This window comes from Dendropsophus ebraccatus, chromosome 2, assembly GCF_027789765.1.
Source record: "Dendropsophus ebraccatus isolate aDenEbr1 chromosome 2, aDenEbr1.pat, whole genome shotgun sequence".
In the NCBI taxonomy this organism is placed as follows: domain Eukaryota; kingdom Metazoa; phylum Chordata; class Amphibia; order Anura; family Hylidae; genus Dendropsophus; species Dendropsophus ebraccatus.
In genome coordinates this window covers 19,472,939-19,499,917 of record NC_091455.1, presented here as the reverse complement: position 1 = coordinate 19,499,917, position 26,979 = coordinate 19,472,939, and the positions used below count along the sequence as shown (strand labels likewise).

The 26,979-nt window shown below is 43.6% G+C and overlaps 1 protein-coding gene across 4 annotated transcripts in view; it reads right to left on the bottom strand.

Annotated features, from left to right (window-relative positions):
• The window catches only part of LOC138783004 (transient receptor potential channel pyrexia-like), a 167,189-nt gene that overhangs the window by 46,652 nt on the left and 93,558 nt on the right, over positions 1-26,979 (bottom strand). For all 4 annotated transcript variants that reach the window (XM_069957110.1, XM_069957113.1, XM_069957111.1 and 1 more), the window contains exons 10-13: positions 23,372-23,463; positions 23,150-23,264; positions 20,169-20,339; positions 19,243-19,313 (exon numbers count right to left, since the gene is read on the bottom strand). In XM_069957110.1, the coding sequence (XP_069813211.1) occupies positions 19,243-19,313; positions 20,169-20,339; positions 23,150-23,264; positions 23,372-23,463 (449 nt within the window). The remainder of the gene's footprint in view (positions 1-19,242; positions 19,314-20,168; positions 20,340-23,149; positions 23,265-23,371; positions 23,464-26,979) is intronic.

The window sequence follows — 26,979 nt, the reverse complement described above, 5'->3', positions numbered from 1 at the left end:
ATACTACTGGAGGAGCGCACAGGGGGGCTATATACTACTGGGAGAGCGCACAGAGGGGCTAAATACTACTGATGGAGTGCACAGGGGGGCTATATACTACTGGGGGAGCGCACAGAGGGCTATATACTACTGTGGGAGTGGACAGCGGGACTATATAAGGGCTGGTGATAGAGAAAAAAATGCCAGTTTTCCCACTAATAAGCATCAATTCTGTATGTAAATAGTTCAACAACGTTTGTGAAACATTAACAAAACACGTTTCCTACTGATGTTCAGCTGGGACCTTCACCTGACGATAGGCCCCGGTAAGTGGCCCTTCACTAAAAGTTGTTCAGTACCCCTGATCTATACTATAGATTCAGCTAGATGCAGAGTCATTAGATTAGGCTGGCAGAGACTGATGAGACGGCTCTATTATATTATATTGGTTACAGTGTTCAGAGCTCTGAGACTCTCTCTGTATATATGAACAACACTGTTCATAGCAGAAATCCCAATCTAACTATTTCCACTGCTAAACACCAACATAGCAATCCATTCATTTCAATTTAATATCAGGATTTTAAAAAATCTAACGGTTTCTTCTTAGGATTAAACTTCTGACCTTTGCCGTACACTGAGCAATTGACTCCAGAGAGTTAAACACGGAGCCTCGGGACTTTTTCTACTGTTTGCATTAATGCATTCAAATGGGAAATTAATCTCACAATTATCAGGCTGTGAGTTTAAAGGTTTTCTAAAGATTAAGAAATGGAAAGTAATTTAAGGATTTGGTTTTACAGCATCTCTATAATCTCTCCAAGGTGTGGAGTCTCGGTGCTAAGAATCAAACTTCAGGCATAAAAGAGAGTAGTGAATGGAAATGAATGAATGCACTGTCCAATAAACATAGAAGAAAGCCAGGCTCCGCCCACGAGGAACTCCAGTATTTTTCTTGGTTTGGTGAGTGTGAGTAAGATGTATATACTAAGAAGTTCATAAACCCATTGATTTTATTTCTCTTTATGTTCAGGACCATAACGTATATCATAGTGTAGTCACTGCACATTATAAGGTGCTTATACATGTATGTTGTGTCTAGAGAGATCATGTACAGTCATTTGACCATGCTTTGGCTGTGCACTAACATAACAATATACAGTAGAAATGGGGGTTGAGTAGGGGGTAATTTTGGGGATAGCGGCGATCAGGCTTTACATGCATAGGCCGTCTTGCGCCTATGCATCTGCGATCTGGTGTTAAAGGAGAAGTCCGGTGAAAATTTTTGTATTGACCTACAAAATTTATACAAATCCCCAATATGCACTTATTATGGGAAATGCTAATAAAGTTCCTTTTCCCCTGCACTTACTACTGCATCAAGGCATCACTTCCTGGATAACATGGTGATGTCACTTCCTGGATAACATGGTGATGTCACTTCCTAAATAACATGGTGATGTCACTTCCTGGATAACATGGTGATGTCATGACCCGACTCCCAGAGCTGTGCGGGCTGTGGCTGCTGAAGAGGATGATGGCAGTGTCCCTCAGTGTCCCTCCAGTGCCGTGTGTCCCTCAGTGTCCCCCCGCCATCATCCTCTTCAGCAGCCACAGCCCGCACAGCTCTGGGAGTCGGGTCATGACATCACTATTTTATCCAGAAAGTGAAGCCTTGATGCAGTAGTAAGTGCAGGAAAAAAAGCACTTTAAAAGCATATCTCGTAATAAGTGTATATTGTGTATTTGTATAACTTTTGGGGGACAATACAATACTTTAATAAAAAATTTCGTCGGACTTCTCCGTTAAGCATGCATAATGTATGTTCATTACTACTTGTTTCAGGGCTGGACAAGCCTCTTCATCAGGTACTTTTGATAAAAGGGATTTATCAGGTCTTAAAGTGTCACTGTCGTTTTTTTTTTCTAAGAAATCAATTGTACAGGTGATTTGAAGAAACTGCTTTTTCATGATAAAAATGCATTTTTCAGCTAGTAATTACAAAGTTTCTTAAAATACTGTACTTATGTTTCTGAATATGTTTCTGAATACAGATAGATGCCAGAAGTGTTATACAACCAACAGCAAGCTCTAATGGCTGACAATGGAGATTGTTCTGTATTTAACCCCTTAGATGCTAAGGTAAATAGCCAGATATTATTCAGTAGTTCGCTCTATTAGCCCAACAGGGCTCCCTCTATCTAAAGCCATCAGATACCATAGTTTAAAGTGACTCTGCACCCACAATCTGTCCCCCCCAAACCACTTGTACCTTCGGATAGCTGCTTTTAATCCAAGATCTGTCCTGGTGTCCATTCGGTAGGTGATGCAGTTATTGTCCTAAAAAACAACTTTTAAACTTGCAGCCCGTGCCAAACGACCGTGGCCTAGAGTATCTGTGCATTAGGCTGGCACAACCTCTGCCCCTCCTCCCCGCCCTCTTCATCATTAGGAATGCCCGAGGAAGATTTTCTACTATTCATCACCTGTGTGAACACGGCACATGGGCTGGATCGTTAAGGCACCTGTGCAATGTTCACTGCAGAGGAATAGGAAATATCCTGCCAGTGGCATTCCTAATGAGGAGGAGGGTGGGGAGGAGGGACGGAGGGTGATGCAAGGTTAGGGTACAGACACTTTAGGCCACGGCAGTTTGACACAGGGCTGCAAGTTGAAAAGTTGTTTTTTAGGACAATAACTGCATCACCTGCTGAACGGACCCCAGGACAGATCTTGGAGTAAAAGCAGCTATCTGAGGGTACAAGTGGTTTGGGGGGGGGGTCAGATTGTGGGTACAGAGTCGCTTTAATGATGCCACAAGTCCGCCATGTACATAACATTATTAGGCTCTACCTAAACACTGAATAGGCTGTTAGTTAGTGTATCACTGTTAGAATACACAGTAATAGCACTCTTTTACAGATGTGCAAAAAAACACTAGAGAAAGGCAGTATGTACGGGAAGACCGGCTTCAGTACAGTACTAAATGGTGAGGCATACATTGTAAGTATCCGGACCATAGCCTCTATGCTCATGGAGATAAGCGCTACATCTTTACATTTGCCACACAGTGAATACAACAAGAAAATGATATCAATAAGCTGCATAAATGGTATCAATGAAATTGCTAGTCATCCCACAAAAGATAAGCCCTTATAAAATTCTGAAAAAGTTATGGCTGCTAGAATGTAGCGAGACAAAAACAAAAAAAATTTAAAACTGTATTTTTAATTTGCGAAAGTAGTACAAAGTAAAAAAAAAAACAACAAAAAAACCCATAAAGATCTACATAATAAGGTTTAAATGGTTGTCTAGAGAGCAAAAAATCTACTACAGCTTTCTGCTCCCCAGCGCTGAAAGTTTTTTATTTCCTCCCCATCTGAGACATGGAGAGGTGGGTCTAAGGGTCTTAGAAGAAAAAGTGATTTTTTTACCAATTAACGATTAAGTTTAAACGATCGCAAGCATGATTGTTTGCTACAAAGGTGGTGGTCCCAGCACTTAAAAATATAAAAAAACTTTATTTCATCTCAAAAAGCTCATATGATGGTAAGCTGTGCATGCGCGCTTAATCAAACGCGTAGGTTTCTTGCAGCTTACCATCATATGAGCTTTTTTATCCTTTTGAGATGAAATATAGTTTTTTGATATTTTTAACTGCGGAGTGCTGGGACCACCACTTTTGTTACCTTCATTCTGGCAGCTGGCCGAAGCCGGACCCGTGCACCCTCTTCTTTGTATGAGGATCCTTTCAGACCCAAGCAGGAGGTGAGCTGACTACCATCATTTTCCTTGTTAGGATTGTTTGTCGTTAACCTGAAATTGTTCCCTATATTACATAGAACAATAGTCGTTAGTTACTACGATCAATTCCTCCATTTGATCCCGTCAAAAGAAGCAACAATGTGGAATTACACTGAGCGATTAGTGAACAATGTGGAATTACAGCGAACAACTAAGGGTGCCTTTACACAGATTTTTGAAGCCAAAGCCAGGAATGGATTTGAGAAGAGGAGAAATCTCAGTCTATTCTTTAGGACCTGTTCCCTGTTTATCTGTCAGATAAATCTGTCTGTGTAAAGGCACCCTAACAATGATTATAGGGTCAGCTCTAAATCAATGATCAACGACACATGTTGTCTGCAAGTACACAGGACGATTGTTGTTTAAACTTGAACTATATAACGATTTTCTGCACGATAATTGTCCCCTGTAATAGGACCCTTAGTCCTGGAGTCGGGGAACAGAAAGCTTCAGCTGTCTTCTGTTCCCTGGACTCCTTTAAGCTGTCATTTATCCCTTAAAGGGGTACCCCGGCTTTGTTTTTCTTGCAAATCAACTGGTTTCAGAAAGTTATATAGATTTGTAATTTACTTCTATTTAAAAAATCTCAAGTCTTATCAGCTGCTGTATGTCCTGCAGGAAGTGGTGGATTATGTCCAGTCTGACACAGTGCTCTCTGCTGCCACCTCTGTCCATGTCAGGAACTGTCCAGAGCAGCAGCAAATCCCCATAGAAAACCTCTCCTGCTCTGGACAGTTCCTGACATGGACAGAGGTGGCAGCAGAGAGCACTGTGTCATACTGGAGAGGATACACCACTTCCTGCAGGACATACAGCAGCTGATAAGCACTGAAAGACTGGAGATTTTTAATTAGACGTAAAGTACAAATCTAAATAAAAAATTATTTTTTACCGGAGTACGCCTTTAAATTGAACGTGGTGAAAACAAAATCTTAAAATAATCCAACTTTTAACTTTTAATTGTCATAAAAAATATAACTGTAAAAAAAACAAGCCTTCAAATGGTTATGTCAATAGAAATATAGAAAAAAATTGGAGTTTCGAAATGTGGAGCTAAGAAAGAAAAACAACAACAACAAAAACCATTTCGTCCATAAGGCCCAAACTAGGCCAATTCCTTAAGGGGGTAATCCTTCATGGAAACCCGCTTTGTTTTAGCTTCAGTGGACAAGTTTCCACGCATAAAAAAGTAACAAGCACCAAATGAAAGGATAAGTAGATGGAAAGTGGGAAAAACTGAGAAGAGTTTAATCTAATCTGGAGAAGTGTTTTCGGTAGAGTTTTCCAGGAATGACCACAATTTTCGACATTGGATGACGGTCAGAAGAGGATGACTGGAGGCGCCTCCACTGAGGAACAGGTTAATTCAGCATCTGGTTAGCTGCGGAGGATGAGTCACAATGACACAAAAACAGATAATACTTCCAGAAGAAGCAAACTCAAACCAGACACGACGGAAGCCTCTGTCTATGTGGAGGAGCGCGGGAGCTGTGCATCCATCCCAGTGGGCAAAGTCAAAGAAAGAATGTCTCATCAAAAGCTAATTAGACTGCGGCCTGAGGGAACGTCTCACTGAACGAGAGGAGTTTAATGGGTCCAGCGGTCTTCCTTTTCCCTTCGGTATTAAGTGCTTTATAATTGAGAACTCGGCCGCAGATTACCTTAATACTCCTGGAAGTAGGATAGGGTCGACAGCCACCTGACCTTATAAATGTATAAACTTATATCCTGGGATCCAGACAGGTGAGAGTTAGTGACCCCCCCCCCAAGAAAGGTCACTCCAAGATATGATGTACCATCCTCTGGATTATTTCTCCTTCTTGGATATCAGGACAATGATAAAGCCAATTATATCTTTCATGGTTACCTTAATTTATTCCTAACATTTTTGTAAATCACTTATTTTACCAAAAATTACTTCTGATCCCAGATAAACCAGCTTTAAAGTATTGGCCACTAGGTGTCTCCCTTCCTTTAAATCTGCTGTCCACTGCAGGTTGGATGGGAAAATGCATCTCTAGTAACAGCCTCAGCAAGACGGATTACTAGACAATGGGGTGGGGCATACCATGTGTCCTGTGCAAGAGAGAAAAGCTTAGAGTACTATTACACTAAGCAATTATTGGTTGATTAACAACCGTTCCGATCGATAATCATTTTGTGTAATAGCTCATGCAGAAAGACAATGGATTTGGCTAATCGTTGCCCCTCTGCATAAACCATTTTCCTGATAATGTTAGTGATGGACTGCAGATCTAAAGAACGTCCGGGCAGCACCCCCTGCATTTCCTCCAACTGGGGGCGGGCCGGCCTACCTCCAGTGCTTGAGCACCGGCCCAGGACCTGTGGATAGAACGGCACCGTACACGGGAGCCCATGACGGCGCCGTTCTATCCCTATGTCAGATTAAAGAGGATGTACCTGGTGGTACATCCTCTTTAAGGTTATGATTTTGTTTTTTATTAACAATAGTTCTGCTTTATTTTCTAAAGAACCACCTTACACTGAAGTCTTGAGTCCAGCAGAATTGAAGCAAGTCCTAAACACAAGTCAAGAGAAAATGGGATCATACAGACCATTATTGTTATTTGTTTGGATCTATTATCTGGATTTCTGGAATAGTTAAAATATTTTGCAAGTGGTGCCCACTGATGACATCTGGCCTAATGATTGTGACATGTCATCTTCTTGTCTGGGTCTTGTTTTTGTGCTATTGATTCAGACCTTGGTTTGCATTTGGCCATGACTCGGACCTTGGCCTTGTTCCTGGGCATTGTTTCTTCTTTGCCCTTGGGATTGTTCAGCTGGTACTTGTTATTCTACTCCTGGCTTTGACCCTTGGTTCCATTCCCAACTATGTTTCCAACTTGTTATGGATTTAGATCCTGGTCTTCATCTTGCTATTGATTGAGATCTTGGTTTCCATCTGGCCCTGACTTCGAACTTGGCATTGTCCTTCTTCCTTACCCTTGGGATTGTTTGCTTGGTACTTGTCATTCTACTCTTGGCTCTGACCCTTGGCTCCATTCCCAACTATGTTCCCAACTTGTTATGGATATAGATCTTGGTTCCCATCTTGCTAGCAATTGAGATCTTGGTTTCCATTTGGTCCTGACTTCAACATTGGCCTTGTTCTTCACCCTTACCCTTGGAATTGGTACTTGTCATTCAACTCCTGGCTCTGATACTTGGCTCCATTCCCAACCATTTCCCATCTTGTTCTCTGGCATGTTGCATCCAATTTATTGACGACAACCCTTTTATGCATTTCTTGACTATGCTACTGCTCCAACAGAGATACTACCACCAACTGAGACTGTAACAAGTCTATAGGTGAGGAATAGGGAGAATCTGTAAGTCTAGCTAGTGCCAAACCTACTGTGGTTAGAGGATCCACATTTCCAGTTACAAACAAAACATAAATATTAGAGACAAGCACAACTACAGCATGCTCAAGTCCAACCATTTGTCATATGATTCCCGGTGACTGAAGAAGCTTGATGCAGCCCTAGGGAGTCTGGGAAAACATGAATGCAGCCATAGGGCCCTATTACACGGAGCGATAATCGGCAGAATTGGCCTGATTCGGCCGATTAATGCCCCATGTAATAGGGGCAACAATCAGCCAATGAAACGATCATTTCTTTAGGCCCTGCCCTGAAGTCATTGGGCACTGACTGCGTATCGCTACATATAATAGTGATGCATGGCCGACAGCTGATGATATAACACACAGGTTAATATTACTTATCCAGTGCTCCCAGTCTCCTCCTGCGCTCTGCTTCCTCCCCGATTCAGCATGCCGCAGCTTCAGAGCAGCCTGTCTGAGCCAAAAGGCCGCTCAGCCAATCACCGCAGAGCGCAGGAGAACAGCAGGAATGTGGACAGGTAATGTAAACTGTTTGGGCAAAAGCTGCACAGATATCAATAACGATGTCTGTGCAGCCCTTGCTGAACAATTATCGGGCCGTGTAATAGGCCCAGTAAACTGCTAGATCGTCGCTCGTTTACAGTATACATCAATGGCCCGTCTAATAGGACACAAAAGCCATAGGCTGTATCCATATTTACAAGAGCTCCCAAGGGCTGCATCCAAATTCTTCAGTCACCGGTATTTAAATGCCACACAATGGGACTCAAGCACGCTCTAGTTGCGCTCATCTCTAATAAATATGTAAGAGGTAAGTGTATTTTAAAGTGATATCAATCCCAGAGACATAAGGAGAACATACGGCAGCGAGCGACGGTCTGAAGTGCCACATCAAGAAAGAAAAATATTCCGAAGAGAAATATTTAACATTTACAAATATCATCTCACAGACGGCGAAGCTTCAGAAGACGCTTGCAGGGGAAAATCACAAGAATCAATAAGACAATAAACTTTCACCACTTCCAAAGTCTGGAGGCAAAATACATTAATCACTTGTCCTCAGACAGTGAAATCTTTTTGGTGCTCTCAGGAACTTTACTGAATCATGGACAAGATTTAAACCCGGTGTCAGATTCATTTATATTTCAAGGGCAGAAGGTACATGGAAAGCAGAGAGCAGGAAAATTCTGTGAGATTCCAATTATTTACGTATGAACAACCCTGGAACCCTGGTATACATGGAAAGTAGTTATTACTGCATAGGGTGACATAGGGTTATATGGCAATGAATAGGGGGGCAACTATATCACAGGTAGTAGCCTGTGTCCTGGAAATATATAGGGGGAATTTATCAATTCTCACACTAGAAGATGGGAAGCGCAACCTTTTTTTTACAACTATTTTGTTAGCAAAATGAGGCTTGTGCACAGCCTTAATAAATTCCCATCGGCTTAGGTCATAGGAAAGTAAGGACAAAAATGAGGGTTACCATGACCATCAGACCACGATAAAGATGGGCATGCTCAAGTTGGATCGCTTTACATTTGAATATCGGTGGCCCTAGGGAGTCTTGGAAAACATGGATATAGTCAAAGGCCATAGGCTGTATATATGTTTTCCAGGACTCCCTAGGGCTGTATCCAACTTCGTCAGCCACCGATATTCAGATGACGGGCGATCCAACTCTGGCATGTTAAAGTCATGCACATTTCTAACCACAATGCTTCCCCCGGGAAACCAAGATGTAAACTTAATTTTCCATCTTTCATTGAAAGGATAGGAGGGCTTGAAAGAGGGGACGGGGGCCAGGTTTGACTCTTTTGCAGACAGGGCGGAGGGGGAGGCTCCTGCTGCAGCCAGAGGAGGAGAAGGGATACGGCCATGTAATCTATGGGATATTAGGATCAAATATATAATAAATATATATTTATAATTTTTTATTTATTGGTGCATGTTCTGTATTTGGAAAACATTACTTGTCAATGAAAGTCTATAGAGTACAGTCGACACTGCCAACACCGCGGTCTAGCGGATGTAAAGTACAGGACAAGACACAGGTAGTTTGTAATCAGGGTGCTGCCAATGAGAGGTAGAATGCAAATATAACAAATGGAGAGTAAAGCATGGGGCACTCATCAATAACTTCAAGCTTGATAGTCCTTTATTGCATGCGACTCAGATCCTCCTTTTCCTAGATTCTGAGTCACATGCAATAAAGGACTGTCAGGTTTGAAGTTATTGGTGAGTGCCCCATGCTTTACTCTCCATTTTTTATATTATTACTTGTCAATGCTGCACTCAAATTAATGACTTACACAAGGGGGTACTTATTATATGGCACGCTAATGAGGGGGAAGCGAGCGCCAACCTGTCAGGTCAGTGCTTGCATCCTCCTCATTCCCTGCCTGTGTTATTACATGCACAGACAGCGAGTGACAAGCAGCGGGAGGAGCCGCGGGGAACAGCAAGAGGGGCTGCCCAAATAATCCTTAGATCGTTTGGGCTGCCCATTAAAGTCAGTGGTGGTCTGCTGTCACAGAGTGACCTGCTGCAGACCGTCGATGACATGATTGGGATTTTCCAGCACGTTGTAAGACCACTATCATTTATACTGGTGTTTTACAGATGTGTTGTAGCAATCTGCAATACTGTGCCTACAACTTACTATGGGCACACACTGTTCCAATGGGTGGCTCTGATTTTGTTAGACACATCTAGTTTTTTACTCATGGATTCAAAGAGAATTTCTAATAAATGATAGTGTTATTGTAAGGGACCAGGACCATGGAAGACAGGGAAAGTTAGTGTGAGCCCTTAAAGGGGTACTCCGGCGCTGATTAAAAAAAACAAAACAAAACAATCAATCAATTATAAACATAGTTTTTACATTTACCATCCCTCCAGAGTCTCTGTTTGAATTTCCCGCTGTTTGCAGGTCCCTGAAGCTCCAGTTGGTGGCTTTATTTTTTCTTTACTTCCTCGTTTGGGCTTTCCCATGATGCACTTTGTCTCCTGTGATGTCTAACTGACTCTGTAAAACTGTTAAAATAGCTCACAGCTTGCTCAGCCAGTCAGAGCTGAGCAACCTGGTCATCTGACAAAGGGAGGCTGGCCTAACAGGGCTTAGACCCGCCTCCCTGTTGATAATGTCATTGTCACAAAATGGCCGCCACACATAGCAGCCTGGGGTCAACAGTCTTTAGGTAAGAATTAGTTTACTTCACTTCCTGGTGGGGGATTAAGGGGGGAAAAGATAGGGAAGGGGGGCAGATAGGTGATTGAAGCATATTACAAAGTTATATAACTTTTTAATGTGTTTCAATTACTGGGAAAAAGCTTTTCGCTGGAGTACCCCTTTAAGCATTCAGCTCCCAAATACTGTCCCTGCCTACGTGATGGTCTTGTGCTAGGCCGCAAGCTACAACTGTAGCTTGGTCCTCATATTACAATCAAAACCAGGAGTGGATTGAAAACACAGAAAGGCTCTGTTCACACACTGTTGAAATTGAGTGGATGGCCGCCATTTAATGGCAAATATTTGCTGTTATTTTAAAACAACGGCCGTTATATTGAAATAATGGCAGTTATTTACTGTTATATGGCGGCCATCCACTCAATTTCAACAGTGTGTGAACAGATCCTTTCTGTGTTTTCAATCCACTCCTGGTTGAGCTTGCAAATACAAATACTGAGTAAATGCAGACTGAAATATACTGTGTGTGAACCCAGCCTAAGGGGCCTATTCCACGGGAGCGATAATTGGCCCCATTCGGCCGATTATCGCTCGGTGGAATAGAGAAAATGATCAGCCGATGATCGTGTCATCGGCTGATCGTTTATTTAGGGCCAGACCTAAAATCATCAGTCCCCCACCGCGCATCACTACGGTGGAATAGCGGTGCGCGGCAGGCGATCGACGATTTGAGAAGCAGCAGCATACATTACCTGGCAGGCCTTCTCCTCCGCTCCGTCTTCCTCCCCGGGTACCGCGGCACAGCATCAGCAGCTCCAGAGCGGCCTGACTGAGCTGTCAGACTGCTCAGCCAATCACAGGCCAGGACCGGAGCTGCTGATGTTCTGCCGTGGGACCAGGGGTGGAAGACGGAGTCGAGGAGAAGTCCTGCCAGGTAATGTATGGTGCAAGGGCTGCAAGGACATCGGTAATGATGTCCCTGCAGCCCTCGCTCAACGATCATCGTGCCGTGGAATAGTCCCAGTAAACGAGCGTCGATCTAGCAGAGCGGCGCTCGTTTACATCATTCATCGGGCCCCCATCGGCCCGTGAAATAAGACCCTAAGGCTTTATTTACACGTTGTCAGTTATTGCAGATCCGTGACCACGGACAATTTTAAGGCCCACTAAATCCTATGACTCTATTCAGACAATCCGTGCCGCGATCCGCACCAGGAAAAAATAGGACATGTCCTTATTTTTTTTACCAATTCATTATGTCAATGCAGATGCGGACGTGGATACGGATGCACCAAGATGCAATTACCGACCAATCTGCATGTATCACGGAATAAAAATATGGCTAACGATTTCAGGTTAACGTTAAACAATCTCGTTTGCGAGTCTAATATGACTCTAATACTAAGTTACTTCTTACTCTGAGGGCCTCATAGCGGCTGCGTGGTCTCGCTCTCTCGTATGTAAATCCTTGAGGTCTCTGCTGTACGTATTGACCCTTTGCTATTTGTAGTGACCCTCTAAAGTCGTACGGTATATTAAATAACAGGCAGAGGAAGGCCTGTGGTTACAGTGATGGAGAGGGGGAAGATGTTACTCGCTTTATAGCATGTGAATATGTGTTGCGTGCATCTACCCCTCAACCCCCTTGTAAAATTTACAGAAGAGACAAGGTGATCATTACGCTGTTCGCAGAATCTTACCCTCACACCCTGCTATTAAAATTTATAACAAGTTAATAAACATGGAGGAGACGTTCACAAATGGCAGCCCTCACACATCTTGACAAGGTGGGAACGGATACCTTTGTCTTACTTTCCCCTCTCACTATAATCAGTGTTTTATACGAGGTATGTCTTACACAACTCGGGGGTCCTTAGGGCCCTGCACGTGAGATGTGATGGGCTCCTCGGGTTACATAGAGCTGCATTTCGTTGCGTGACATGTCCCGGTGTTTGGTTTGTAACCCACATTCTGAAACTTTCAGCTTGTGGGATGAGATAAGAGCAGTCAGGCAGAAATGGTATCTGTGACTGTGGAATCCTCTGCCTGTTACACTATGGGCCAGTCAGGACTGGCGGAGAACAGGGCGAAATTGCAAAATAATTGCCGACTATGAAGTCTAGAAGGAGTAGAAAACTGTTACCATTAAAGGAATGTTACATGCTCGAAAACCCTAACAATAGGATTGCCGAGGTTTTATGGAACGCGCTTTAACCCTTTGAAAAGTTTTTCTGATTTCATTTAAGTAAAGCTTGAAAGTTTATCTAGGAGATTAGTGGGGTCTGACTACTAGGGGGGTCAGAGATGCTCGGACATTGCTCCATTCACTCTCTATAGTGCTAAATAGTGTTGAGCAGAGAAGCCAATGTTCAGCAATGTTCTCTAAACCCGAACACTCTGCATTTGACTCCCCATGGTTACAGAAGTTGCATGCTGCACTAGGGATTCCTGGAAAACATGGATAGAGCCATAGTCCATAGGTTGTATCCATGTTTTCCATGACTTTCAAAGGCTGCCCTCCCAGCCGAGCGTTCAGGTTTGGGTAACGTTGCCAAACCCGAACAGTTCGTCATCTCTCCTCAACACTAGTGCTGAACTCATGTTCATGTTCGGAAGTCCCATAGACATTGAAAGTGGGGCTCCCAGTGGAACCCTCACTAACCATTTAGTTAAAAATGTATAGATATATATAGCTTCAGGAGTTACATAAACAGTGTAGCTCATGGAGTTATGCAATTTGTACAACTCCTGTTGAAATGAATAAGAGTAATTATCGTTCGAATTCTCGCGATAACAATTTGAGCTCCAATCGGCTCGTGTAAACGCAGCGGACGATCAAGTGACGAGCCAGAAATCGTTCATTGTGATCTTTCAACATGTTCTCAAATCGTCGTTGGTCGTTTGCTAAAGATTTGCAGATCGCTTTGTGTAAACAGTCTTTCACCGATTCACCCTATGTGTGAGATAGGCTTAAGCGATCTTAAAACGATCGCAATAACAAATTTTTCAAACGATATATCTTTCCGTCTAAACGCTGATCATTATAAAAAACACTTCGTTACTTCGAAATCGTTAATCGTTCGATTGGGCAAATTATTGCTCTGTGTAAACACAGCATTACGCAAGGGTGCAGAGGGGCGGTTGCACCTTGGTCCGGAAGCCTGAGGGGTCCCATGAAGGCCCCTATATAAGGAGGTCAGTACTGTAAATGAAACAATATAGTTGTGGGCACCGTGACAGATCTTGTACTGGGGCCAACTGGCTTGAAGTTATACCCCTGGCTGTCACACAGCTTTTGTGGCAGCTTTATGCCCCCAAGAACAAAAGGGCTGGACTGTTGAAATCCAACATGCCTAACTCTTCTCTTCTTTGACATCTGGCTGGCCCTTTCCACCAAAAATGGTGTGTTTTGTCCACAATAGAGATGAGCGCAACCTTGAGAGTACTCAAGTCAAATTGTTCGGCATTGAAATACCGGTGGCTGATGAAGATGGATGCAGTGTTGGGAGTCTGGGAGTACACAGATACAGTTTAAAGCCATTGGCTGCTTAGATGTTTTCCTGGACTCCCTAGGGCTGCTTCCATCTTCTTCAGCCACCGGTAATTAAATGCCAAACGAGTTGAGTATGCTCCAGTTGTGCTCATCTCTAGTCAACACTTATTTAATGTGTCTGGCTCAAAAAATTAGTGTCTGTGTGTGGCATAAGATGACATAAAGTATGCCACAAATGTGTTGAATCTTGGCACTCTTGGTCTAAAGCAGGGGTGGGGAACCTTTTCCATGTCGAGGGCCAGTCGGGCATTAATAAAATCATTCGAGGGCCGCATACCGTGTGCGGCAGTTAGTAGCGTGGGTTTGCAGCACCCGGGGCAAGGCAAAGTATTGTTCCCCTAGTGCCCCTGCTATTGTAGTTAACCCCCAGTGATGCCCCTGCTATTGTAGTTAACCCCCCCAGTGATGCCCCTTGTAGTCTAGTTAACCCCCAAGTCATGTCCCTGGTAGCCTAGTTAACCCCCCCCAGTGATGCCTCTGGTAGGCCTAGTTAACCCCCATCAGTCATGTCCGTGGTAGCCTAGTTAACCCCCATCAGTCATGTCCCAGGTGGCCTAGTTAACCCCCATCAGGCATGTCCCTGGTGGCCTAGTTAACCCCCATCAGGCATGTCCCTGGTGGCCTAGTTAACCCCCATCAGGCATGTCCCTGGTGGCCTAGTTAACCCCCCTCAGGCATGTCCCTGGTGGCCTAGTTAACCCCCATCAGGCATGTCCCTGGTGGCCTAGTTAACCCCCATCAGGCATGTCCCTGGTGGCCTAGTTAACCCCCAAATAAAAAAAATAAACATCCCACTCACCTTACCTCCGCTCCCACGCTGCCCATGTCCTCTTCTGTCCCAGGTCCTCTGTGCCGGTCTTCTCCTGCAGGCGGCGCGCGATTAAATGACGTCATCGCGCGCGGCCCGCAGGAGACTGAAGACACGCGCCGCTCTGCTGGGGAAGAAGCCGGCATAGACAGCATCCTCCTGTGTCCGGCAACTGTCACAGACACCGGAGGATGCTGTGTATGCCGGCTCCCTCCTCCTCCAGAGCGGCGCGCATCACAGGGGAGCTGCGGGCCGCATCGGGAGGTCTCAGGGGCCGGATGCGGCCCGCGGGCCGGAGGTTCCCCACCCCTGGTCTAAAGTAAGCCAAAGAAAAGATGATCTAAACTGAAAAGAGAAGGGCCATTTCACATAGTTCAATAGGCTCCAGATAACAAGCAACCATCGCTGCAATCGGTACTAGATTATAGAACATTTAGATGGTTCAACTAATTGATCAAGCAAAGGTTTGTTCCGCCAGGTATTTCTCTGTTTGACCAGCGGGGCAGGGAGAAGCCATCAGGGACTTGTGGTTAAATCAACATAATTTTCATGAAACATAAACAAATGTATCAATTTTAGTGGGTCCATGTGCACTGTTGACATCACAATAAGTGTTTTTCATTGTTTTGTGGTCTAAACACTGCTCTATTCCTTCCTTGCAGTGTTGATTGAAATCCACAACACCCGTCTGTTTCTCTTGCTCACCTTGTTCTGGGCTGCAGACGGTTAACCTGGGTCTGATTGACAGATCCCTTCACCATTCTTATTCCTTCTTACTAGCTCGTTTTCTGTGTGGTCTGAATGCCAGAGGTTCTGTCTAATCACGTCCTGGACTGGGACCCTGACATCATATAAGAATACATCTGACTCTCATTTCTGAGCCTGCTATAAGTCTATTTAGATCTGGCTAGCGCTCACCTTTTTTGCTATTTTGATCTGCTCACCACTGCCTGGGTTCACACTACATTTTTTCCATCCGTTTTTTGTAAAAACAGATGGAAAAACGTAGTGTGAACCCAGGCAGAACAGATGGAAAATTGGATGCATTTTCCAACGATCTACATAAGAATGTGGTCGACCACGGATCAAAACGCACTTTTTTTTAGCGTACAAAAAAGGTAGGTAGAGGTAAAAAACATACGCTGAAAGATGCGTTTTGATCTGCTTTGATCTGATTTGCATAACAGTCCAGACAAATCAATAGTAAAAATACCATTATAAACTGGGCAGTTTTTTTATAAACGCTAGGTGTGACCACAGCCTTAGGGTCCTATTACACGGAGCAGTTTTTAACGATTAACGACTAACGATTGCAAACGAGATTGTTTATCGTTAACCTGAAATCGTTCACCATATTACACAGAACGATGGTCGTTAGTTACGATCGTTATTGCGATCGTTACTATGATCGTTTATTCCTTCTGATCCCAGCAAAACAATAAACAATGTGCAATTCCACTGAACGATTAGTTAAAATATGTGGAATTACAGCGAACGATTAACAAAAATTTTAGGTTCAGATCTAAATTAACGATCTACGACATACGAACGATTTTTGGATCGTTGCCTGAAATTACACAGGACAATTATCATTTAAATGTGAACGATTTAACAATTTTTCTCACAATAATCGTCCCGTGTAATAGGGCTCTAAATCTAGTCCACCTTCTGATCCCCGATCCCCAATCGCTAGGATCCACCTCCAGTCCTCTCTATGGTTACAGAGTCATAGCACTTGCTTAAACCAATGGTCCCTGACATAAAGGGCAGAATGTAGAATGGTTTCATCGGGCTGGGATAAATAAGCCGGATCGCTAGGTCAAATTGACGGAATTAGAAGAGACAGACAAAAGGAAGAATAATAAGAGGACTAATAGGGGAATTGATAAACTGTGTCAGGATGATTCAGACTGCCGCACAGAAAAGTCAACCGAGGAGACGCCGGAGTGAAATAAGGCTCTGGGAGAGAAGCCGCCCTGATCAGCGAGTACAGGCTGCATTACGTAAGAGGGATGGGTCCAGCCCAGACTGATCAGGCTGCTGTGTACAGGGCACCAGACTATGTGCTTAGCATGCCAAATCTCTCAGTAGTCATTATATGCAGAGCAAAACCTACATTAGCATCAAGTGCGCTGTATAAAAAATACATTCATATAGGAGCTGTTTATTAAAGGGAATAAAACTGTGAACATCAGCACCTGCATGACTTCTATCGACTCATGTTAAGATGGATGTATGGGCACAGAGGACAGGTGATTTAATGAATAGATAGACGAGAATGTTAAAAAGTGTATAGATATTGCTGTTATATTCTTGTTATATCAAGTCCTCCAGTACTTATCAGCTGCTGTATGTCCTGAAGGGAGTGGTGTATTCTTTCCAGTCTGACACAGTGCGCAGATATTCCAGGGGAAAGCAGAAATTTAAAGCCCATCTGACATCTATGGGATTTCTCAAGCAGAATCCGCCCATTGACGTGTCAATTCTTTCTCTGCTGCCACCTCTGTCCATGTCAGGAACTGTCCAGAGCAGTAGCAAATCCCCATAGAAAACCTCTCCTGCTCTGGACAGTTCCTGACATGGACAGAGGTCGCAGCGGAGAGCACTGTGTCATACTGCACTGCAGAACATACAGCAGCTTATAAGTACTGGAAGACTGGAGATTTTTTTAATAGACACTTTTAGACACAATTTGATTTAAAAACAATATTTTTCCCCATAGTTAGAAGGTCGTGGTTCCTCAGCATCCCAGTTGACCCCTCCTACCAATTTCTTAATGTAATTGTGGTATGCCAACTGGATAAGATGGCAGCTGGAGCCCAGTGAAAGTCCTATGCCTGCCATCTTAGTACTTTTAGTGTAACTGTGATTTAAATGTCACTTTTCAGAAATCAATAAATATCAAAAGTACAAGAGATTTTAAGAAACTCTGCAATAGGTTTTATTAAGCAAAAGAGTTTCATTCTGTACTCAGAAAGCTGTTTTCCACTATGGTCTATAGAGGGGGGAGGGGCTGAGGGGGGATGAGTAAGCACAGAAAGGAGAAGAGGCAGCCCTGCAAAACACTTCATTCTGCAATCTTTTCTCACCTAGCTCCCAGATAAGCACTGACTTTTCTGACCTGTGGATCCAGCGTTTTATGTGCCCAGACAGTCTCCAAACTGTACAGCTCTTTGTCTCCTCTCCCTGCTCACTCATCCCCCTTGGCTCCTCCCCCCTATATAGGTTATAATAGGACTTAGCAAAACCAGTCTTCACTTTGCTCCTCTGTAATGAGGACGGCTTTGCCTGATAATGCACAGATATGAAGTGAGGGGGGAGGTACGAAAACAGTTTTTTGAGTACAGAAAGAGGCTTTTTTTGCCTGATAAAACCTACATTATTTCTTAAAATCGCTTGTACTATTGATTTCTGCTCAATTGACAGTTACACCCTAATACCTCAATGGTAGGCTGATCTAATGAAATGGTTGGAATATGTTAATATTGTACAATTAACTGCAAATACAAGTCACTAATGGTGCATTTACACAGGCAGATTTATCTGTCAGATTTTTGAAGCCAAAGCCAGGAAAAAACCATAAACAGGGAACGGGTCATAAAGGAAAGACTGAGATTTCTCTCTTTTTTAAATCCATTCCAGGGTTTGGCTTCCAAAATCTGTCAGATAAATCTGCCTGTGTAAATGCACCATTAGGCAGGGATAAGGAACCTGCAGCTTTCCAGCTGTTGCACAACTCTAAATCCCATCATGCCTGGACAGCCACATCTTATACAATGTAGTAAAAAAAAAAAAAGAAAGTTATGGCTCTTAGGCCCTATTCACACATCCTGTGCCTGTCCGCAATTGCGGATCCGCAGAAAAATAGGACTAATGTATTTCAATGGACCCATACACACATCCGTGTGGTGTACTGGGCTGCAATCCGTTCCGCAAAAAAAAAAAAAGGACAGGCCCTAGTACGGACAGTAACTGACACACCCAATTCAACTCTATAGGGTCCGTATTTACGGATGCAATACGGATGAAAATTTGCGGCTTGGAAAATATACTGACGTGTGAATAGACCCTTAGAAGGGAAGGAGCAAAAACTGAAAAAAAAAAAAAAAACACTCAAAAATGAATGAGCAAAGCAGTGGTTATAATTTCACTGTAATGGGAACTTGGGAAACGGTTGTGAAGGTGATGATAGACTTTGTCTTTATAATCTTTCTCACGTGTATTATAGACAGGGTTAGATTATTATAACTGCGGATAGGCAGCTGTGGAGCGTGTAAAGTGATGCAGTAGTAGGAAGTAGATTTGTACTGATGGTATTGTTAAAAACGTCCCTCCGAGCACGGCATGGAAGGCGGCAGCGTCTCCCCCCCTGAGGCTGCCATCACCCGATGGATACACAGGGTATAGATGTGCATTCACATTGTGTCAATGTTCTATAGAGCCATGTCAGTTTACTCCCTGGAGACATGAACACATATCACTACATAGAATATCATCCCTCTGTATTAAGTGTCACATATTTGGGATCACCTACCAGAAATCTTTGAAGTACGCTGGGTGAATATCCTCCAGGTCGACAATACACTTCTGCAAGTATTCCTTTTCCTACAATAAGATTGCAGCAAGTTTTATATATTGTAGCATCTTGTGAATCCTTAAAGGGGTTGTTCAGCAGAAAAAAAAATCTTTTAAATCAACTTGTACCAGAAAGTGCACACTGAGGAATTCAGATGGAAAGTCCGTCGCGTAATCCGTCCCTCGCGCCCGCTCGCGAACTGCAGCGAGCGCACGCATCTCCGCCCGTGTCATAGACTCCATTCTATGCACGGGCGGATTCCGTCCTCCGTCCAAAGAATGAACTTGATTATTCTTTGGACGGAGGAAGGAATCCGCCCGTGCATAGAATGGAGTCTATGACACGGGCGGAGATGCACTCGCCCGCTGCAGTCCGCGAGCTGGGAATTCTGCGACGGAGGTTCCGTCTGAATTCCTCAGTGTGCACATACCCTGAAAGAGTCGAGATTTCCTGATGATGAGAAGTGAATGAGAGAGGAGGGAGGGGGTCCTGGGGAAAGTCTTTTTGAATGCAGATAATGGCAGATTTGCCTAATAAACCCAATTACAAAGTTTCTTAAAATCGCCTGGACTATTGATTTCTGCAAAAAAAAAAATTAACAACAGTGACACTTTAAGGAAGCCAACAAATGACTACCTATTAGGAATGGGTTTATAGGGTAGGCCAATGACTGACAGATTTCTACCTATCACTATGCAGAGGGAGAAGTATGTCAGTCATCAGCGGGTGGACGCGGCTAGCGACAGGTAATGGCCGTGCACTGCCGACTATCAATTATTTTCCATTAGGAATTCCTGCAGCATAAAATCGTCAGCATTTGCGTCACCTGTGCGGACCCCATAATCTGCATTCATTCTGTAATATCACAATGCTCTAGCATCTACCTCCGGCCACATTGGATGACAGTATTTTAGGTCTCTCTCCAGCTCCTTTTTTCTCCATTCCTTCCATAGCTTCAGCTTGACCTTTGACTGATAGATTTCCTTGAATTCTTCCACAATCTGATATAAGGTCAGGCCCAGTGCTATACAGATAACAATGATCCTCCACGCGTCCTGCAGGAGAGATGAAGACACACTTCTGTCTATTCTGTAACAGATTCCTGACAATATCATTAATGATAAATCTATAGGGTTAAAAAATATCCATTTTTTTTCCTCTTTAGATTTTTCCATCATTTCTGGTGCATTATACTACATTATATACTGTATATAGATGATATATGAACATCTGTATGGGATATCCTTAAAGGGGTTATCCAGTGCTATAGAAACACGGCCACTTTCTTTCAGAGACAACACGACTCTTGTCTCCAGTTCAGGTGCAGTTTGCAATTAAACTCCATTAACTTCAATGGAACTGAGCAGCAAAACCTGCACCCAAACTGGAGACAAGAGTATGGCTGTCTCTGGAAGAAAGGGGCCATGTTTTTGTAGCGCTGGATAACCCCTTTAAATCATGACCTCTTGGGGAGGGGCCTTGACGACCGGAAATTACAAACATTGCAGAAGAGCAAGAAGACTGTTGTTTGGTTTACCAAATTGGTTTACAATACCCTATAGGAAAATTTTTAATTAAAGGGAAAAATCTTTTAAATGCACTGGTATCAGAAAGTTATATAGATTTTTTAATTACTTCTATTTAAAAATCTCAAGTCTTCCAGTACTTATCAGCTGCTGTATGTCCTGCAGAAAGTGGTGTATTCTCCCCAGTCTGACACATTGCTCTCTGCTGCCACCTCTGTCCATGTCAGGAACTGTCCAGAGCAGAAGAGGTTTTCTATGGGGAGTTGCTGCTGCTCTGGACAGTTCCTGACATGGACAGAGGTGGCAGCAGAGAGCACTGTGTCAGACTGGAAAGAATACACCTTCCTGCAGGACCTACAGTAGCTGATAAGTACTGGAAGACAGGAGATTTTTTAATAGAAGTAAATTACAAATGTATATAATTTGATTGTTGATTTGAAAGAAAAAGATTTTCTCTGGGGTGCCCCTTTAACCCTTTGAGGACCAGGCCCAAAATGACCCAGTGGACCGCGCAAATTTTGATCTTAGTGCTTTCGTTTTTCCCTCCTCCCCTTCTAAGAGCTCTAGCACTCTCAGTTTTCTATCTACAAGCCATGTAAGTGCTTGTTTGTTACAGGAATAGTTGTACTGTGTAATGGCGTCATTCATTTTACTATAACATGTATGATGGAATCCCAAATATATTATTTATGAAGATATAAATAGGTGAAATCGTAAGAAAGAATGCAATATGGTAACGTTTGGGGGGTTCCTGTGTCTACGTAATGCACTATATGGTAACAGCGACATGACACTATTATTCTATAGGTCAGTCCGAACACAACCATATGCAGGTTACACAGATTCTCTAATGTTATAGATTTTTTTTTTTATGAAATCCTTTTTTTTGGCAATTAAATATTAATAAAATGGGCCTATTGTGACGCTTATAACGGTTTTATTTTTTCACCTATGGGGCTGTATGGGGTGTCATTTTTTCCGCCATGATCTCTAGTTTTTATTAATACCATATTTGTGAAGATCGGACGTTTTGATCACTTTTTATTGATTTTTTTTAAATATATAATGTAACATAAAATCGGTAATCTGCGCACTTTTTCCCCTCTTTTCGTGTACGCCGTTTACCGGTCGCAATGACGCTTGTTATATTTTAATAGATCGGACAATTACGCACGCTACGGTATATTATATGTTTATCTATTTATGCATTTTTATATGTTTTATTTATATAATGGGAAAGGGGGGTGATTTAGACTTTTATTGGGGGAGGGGTTTTGGGGTAGTGTAATAGTGTTTTGAACTTTTTTTTTTTACACTTTTGAAGTCCCTTTGGGGGACTTCTACATACAGTACTTTGATTTCTACACTGATGAATGCTATGCCATAGGCATAGCATTGATCAGTGTTATCGGCGCTCTGCTCATTGAGCCTGAATGTGCAGGCTCAGTGTAGCAGATCGCCGATCGGACCGCATGGAGGCAGGTGAGAGACCTCCGGCAGTCCGTTTCAACGATCGGTAAGTGACAGGGGACTCCCCCTGTCACTTACACTTAAACGCTGCGGTCGCGCCGCGATCGCGGCGTTTAAGGGGTTAATGACACGCGGCAGCGCGATCGCTGCAGCGTGTCATTACCGGTGAGGTCCCGGCTGCTGATTGCAGCCGGCCCCCACCTGCTATGAAGCGCGCTCCGCTCCGGAGCGCGCTTCATAGCGGGAATAACACCCATGACGTAAGGTTACGTCATGGGTCGTCTGGGGACAGACTTCCATGACGTAAATCCAACGTAGAAAGAGATTTTCCACAGCTCCTTAGAATAGTGCGAATTCTTTATTGGTACATATACGGTGAAATTAAAAACTGGTTAAAATCACGCCGACGCGTTGCGGAGGCAGCCCTCCTTAATCATGGCCATGATTAAGGAGGGCTGCCTCCGCAACGCGTCGGCGTGATTTTAACCAGTTTTTAATTTCACCGTATATGTACCAATAAAGAATTCGCACTATTCTAAGGAGCTGTGGAAAATCTCTTTCTACGTTGGATTTGCCGATACGGGACACGGCCCGCATATATTTCCACGTGCTCCACTCCAAACCCGGAGACTCGTGTACCTGCATGCGCCATTAATTATCTGGGGTGAGCTGATCTACATATATATGTTTCCATGACGTAAGCCTACGTCTAGGGTCGTCTAGGGGTTAATCATCTAATGGCACATAAATAAAAGGCACTTTAAAAAAACTTCTTCCTAGTATTAATAATGGAAGTTTTTATGCAATTCTCCGCATCCGCAATGGCCATGATATAATCCCATTCTCCGCTTCCACACGCCATGACGTACCTCTGGAAATTTGTATGGGGCATCCTCTGGTCTTATCAGCGAGGAGGCGATTCCCAGAGCTGTCCATGATATGATGAACAGAAGATTCAGTGACAGCATTATACAGATATTCTTTCTAGGGGAAGAGAGAAGATAGTGCAGGCTTTCATCTCTAACAGCTGAGGGAGAGCTCTGCCCGCAGGCACTATCAATTAACTCAATGAAATGCTCTCCAGGCTTTACCTGCCAAAAAATCTCCATTTTACTTCAATTAATTTCTGGATAACTGGATGCATGATAATGTCTAGTTGACGGGATTGCACAATGACTTCGAGCTGAGGAGGAGAGAGAGAAGCAGGCAGTCAGAGACATACACATCATGGGAGCTAAATGGGTCATTTAACATTGCTGACCCATGACTTTATACAGTGTCTATAGATTGCAGGGGTACAAATATATCCGAGCTACATATTACACAGATGCTGAGATCAGACGGACAGAATGAAGGTCCTACTGTGTGGTCTAATGGAAAAAGCAATAGTTCTTCGAGTGAAAATATCTATCTCCTATCTATCTATCTATCTATCTATCTATCTATCTATCTATCTATCTATCTATGTAACAGAAAATCTAAGCAGCACTGCTCAAAAATGTTCGGGTGCCAGCGGTCCTGGATCCTGACCACAGATCGTTCCCAAATAGCAAATAGATAATCCACGGCACTCACAGGGTTAAACGGTGAAAAAAGTAAGTGATTTATTGCAGCATTCCAAAACAAGACACGACGTTTCGGTAACCTCACGTTCCTCACGTGGTACACTTGAGGATGGTAACGTGAGGTTACCGAAACGTCGTGTCTTGTTTTGGAATGCTGCAATAAATCACTTACTTTTTTCACCGTTTAACCCTGTGAGTGCCGTGGATTATCTATTTGCTATCTATCTATCTATCTATCTATCTATCAATCTCCTATCATCTATCGATCTATCTCCTATCTATCTATCTATCGTCTGATAACTGTCCTGTGGAAGAGAGTGCAACGATCAGCCGACATTGTTCATTGTTAAATAGGAGAATCAGCAGCAGACACTGCTGTATACTATGGGCTGCCCGGACGATCAGCTATCACCCGGGCAGCTCCCCGCCGCCCCTCCAGCACGCGGCAGCGAGCGGGGAACGAGGAGCAAACGAGCGATGAGAGCACTCATTTGCTCCTCTAGACGACCCGTGAAATAGGGCCAATAGTGACAAGGCAGATGTCTAGGTGGTAGTTTTATTGGTGCGTTGGTTGCAGGTGTTGGGTGCAGCCAGTGTGCTCTGGTGTTTTGGGATGACTTGTCACGGTAGCCAGGAGTGGTAGTACCCACCCCTGGACACATGGGCACTGGACCTCGGTAGAACTGGTGTGAGGTGCAGGTGCAAGAGATGACAAAGCCCCAACTTAAACAGTAGATTAACTTTACTGAAAAAAAGCTTCAGTGCAATACACAGTATAACACAAACACTGCTCACAGGTGCTAGTGCAAAAATACAGTCCACTTCAGAAAGACTTTTTTAGACAGGCGCTGGAAGTAGTAGAAGAAGCAACGACTTGTGTGCAAGGGTAGTGAAGCGGCCGTGTAAGAACCAGTACTCTGTTGGGATGTAGGTTGAAAATAATACTTGAAGAATTTCTCGTACTCACATATAAAATAACTGAAGATATCTGACCACCTTCTGTCTACACTAGTTAGGAGACCGCCAAGTGAGGTAGTATGAGTCCCAGGTCTCTGTCTCTGGGTTGAGCTGAAGTTATCCCCAGGCGGACAAGCGTAATTCAGTGCCTCTTCTTACAACAGCTTGCCTTACTGGGGATCAGTCCCTCCGCCTTTCCTTTAGGGGGCGACTGTCCTGCCTGAAGAATCCTCGGCATAGACAAGGGTTGGTCCTAGTGTCCAGTTACCTCACCTCTGTATACTTTTTAGGTTCTCACTACAACTGGAACAGGACTAGGCTCATCCAGGTCACACTCTAGACTCCTTTCAACTGCATTGAACCAGGAAACCCCTATCTTATATAGGGTGGTGTGAAAGGAAGTGTGGGTGAGAGAAAGTGGTGTACAGAGTGTAGACACAGTTAGGCTAACATTCAAAACATAGCTAAACCTTTATACACATACTGCAGCTGTGCACTGGGAGAGTGAGACACCTAGTGGCAGGAGTGCAAATCAGCACTTGGTGTGACACCTGAGAGAGTTACTTTACCTGGATGGTATAAAGACTTAGGGAACCACCTGTGGTGGGACACCACAATGAGTTGTTTCAAGTCATTCAGAACCCATGTCTGGGTGGGGCAGACATACACTATGGGGGACATTTATTAAGACTGGCGTACTCAGTCCCACCACCATCTCCCCAGCCGGATTTGCCAAGAACTGCACACCTCTAGTCTGACTACGCTGACTACATTAGGCCATTGAAGTAAATGAGTCTGTTCCAGTCCATGCAATGATACATAGCTACCAGACTTGACAGGGTGCTGAGGTGTCTGTACTTCAGAAGGAACAATCAGTGTTGGACTCCGGTGGGCCCCCAGCTCAGAACCTGCAGTAACACTGACTGACATGTCATTTCTCAATGGTTCTTCATTGGTGTGCCCCCAGGATCATTTCCACTGTAGGGCCCCAGAAACTCCAGTCCAATAACCCTTTAGTGCTACTGTACATCAGAAAAGGGGGAAAAATACATGAACATGATAAGTGTTATTTTTAGTGTAAGTTGCTATAGGGTGTTTTTTGCATATGGCTGATGTAATGTAGTCTGATAAGTAGACAATAATCTCTGCTGTGTCGGGGATCATTGATAAAGTCATGGCATGCTGCACCTCCTCAATACACAATGCATGACTGGCTTCACTCCCCGCCAAACCTTCCTATGCTCTATCCATCTCCATTGTGTGATCTTCCCCATTTTGCTTCCCCTGTGCATGATTTGCAAGCAGAAAAGCTCCGAGCACTGTTTTCTATCACATTACAACTCCCTATCATTAATTTTCCTGCTCGCCTCCATTGTACGGGGAGTTTGAGAACATTTAGCTTTTTCTCAAGCTGTGACTTTATTTAATGTTTTTTTTTTTTTTTCCTTTAAGACCCATTTTGCATTGTAGTGTTAATGTTAATGGCGCTTGTGTTCTCCTAACATTGCTGCAGTACTGTACAGACTGTGATTTGGGTAATAGGAATATATTAGAAAATGACTCACAAATCTGTTCCTTAATATAAGAACATCACGTAGGTTCACCGCCAAGATGACCGGCCCTGGGAAAATCTTCTTTGTGCCTTCTCCTTAGCTCAGCAACAACTGCCAGGACTGCTGACGGCCATATTACAGCTTTGTATGTGATAGTTCTGCTATAGAGGATAATAAGGCCCTTGCGGCATCTCTATGGGCCCCTGGTTTTATACAGAGGTATAAAGAGTTTTATTTCTCCCGATTCCCTGAAAAAGCCAGCCTGGCAGCGTACAGGGGGTGTGCACCTTCATATTAAGGGTCCATATACTGCCATACACTAAGGGTACTTCATATGTAGTATATTTACTGTAGATGTACTGCATGAAATTTCCACAATATTTACCGTAACTGCAAAAGAGCTTTTTTTTTTTTTTTTTTAAAAGAAATCAATAGGGGTTGCGATCACAGGCAGTTTTGCAGTATGCTCCTTATTTTATTTTGAGTTTTAAATGAATGTTATACATATGGCCACTAGGTGTCTCCCTTCACTGTGCATGTGTACAGCTGCTGTGCGGTCATACTCAGTATCAAAGAATCCTAGGGGTGCTCGCATTGTACGGTCAGCTCTCCTGTCACACAGTA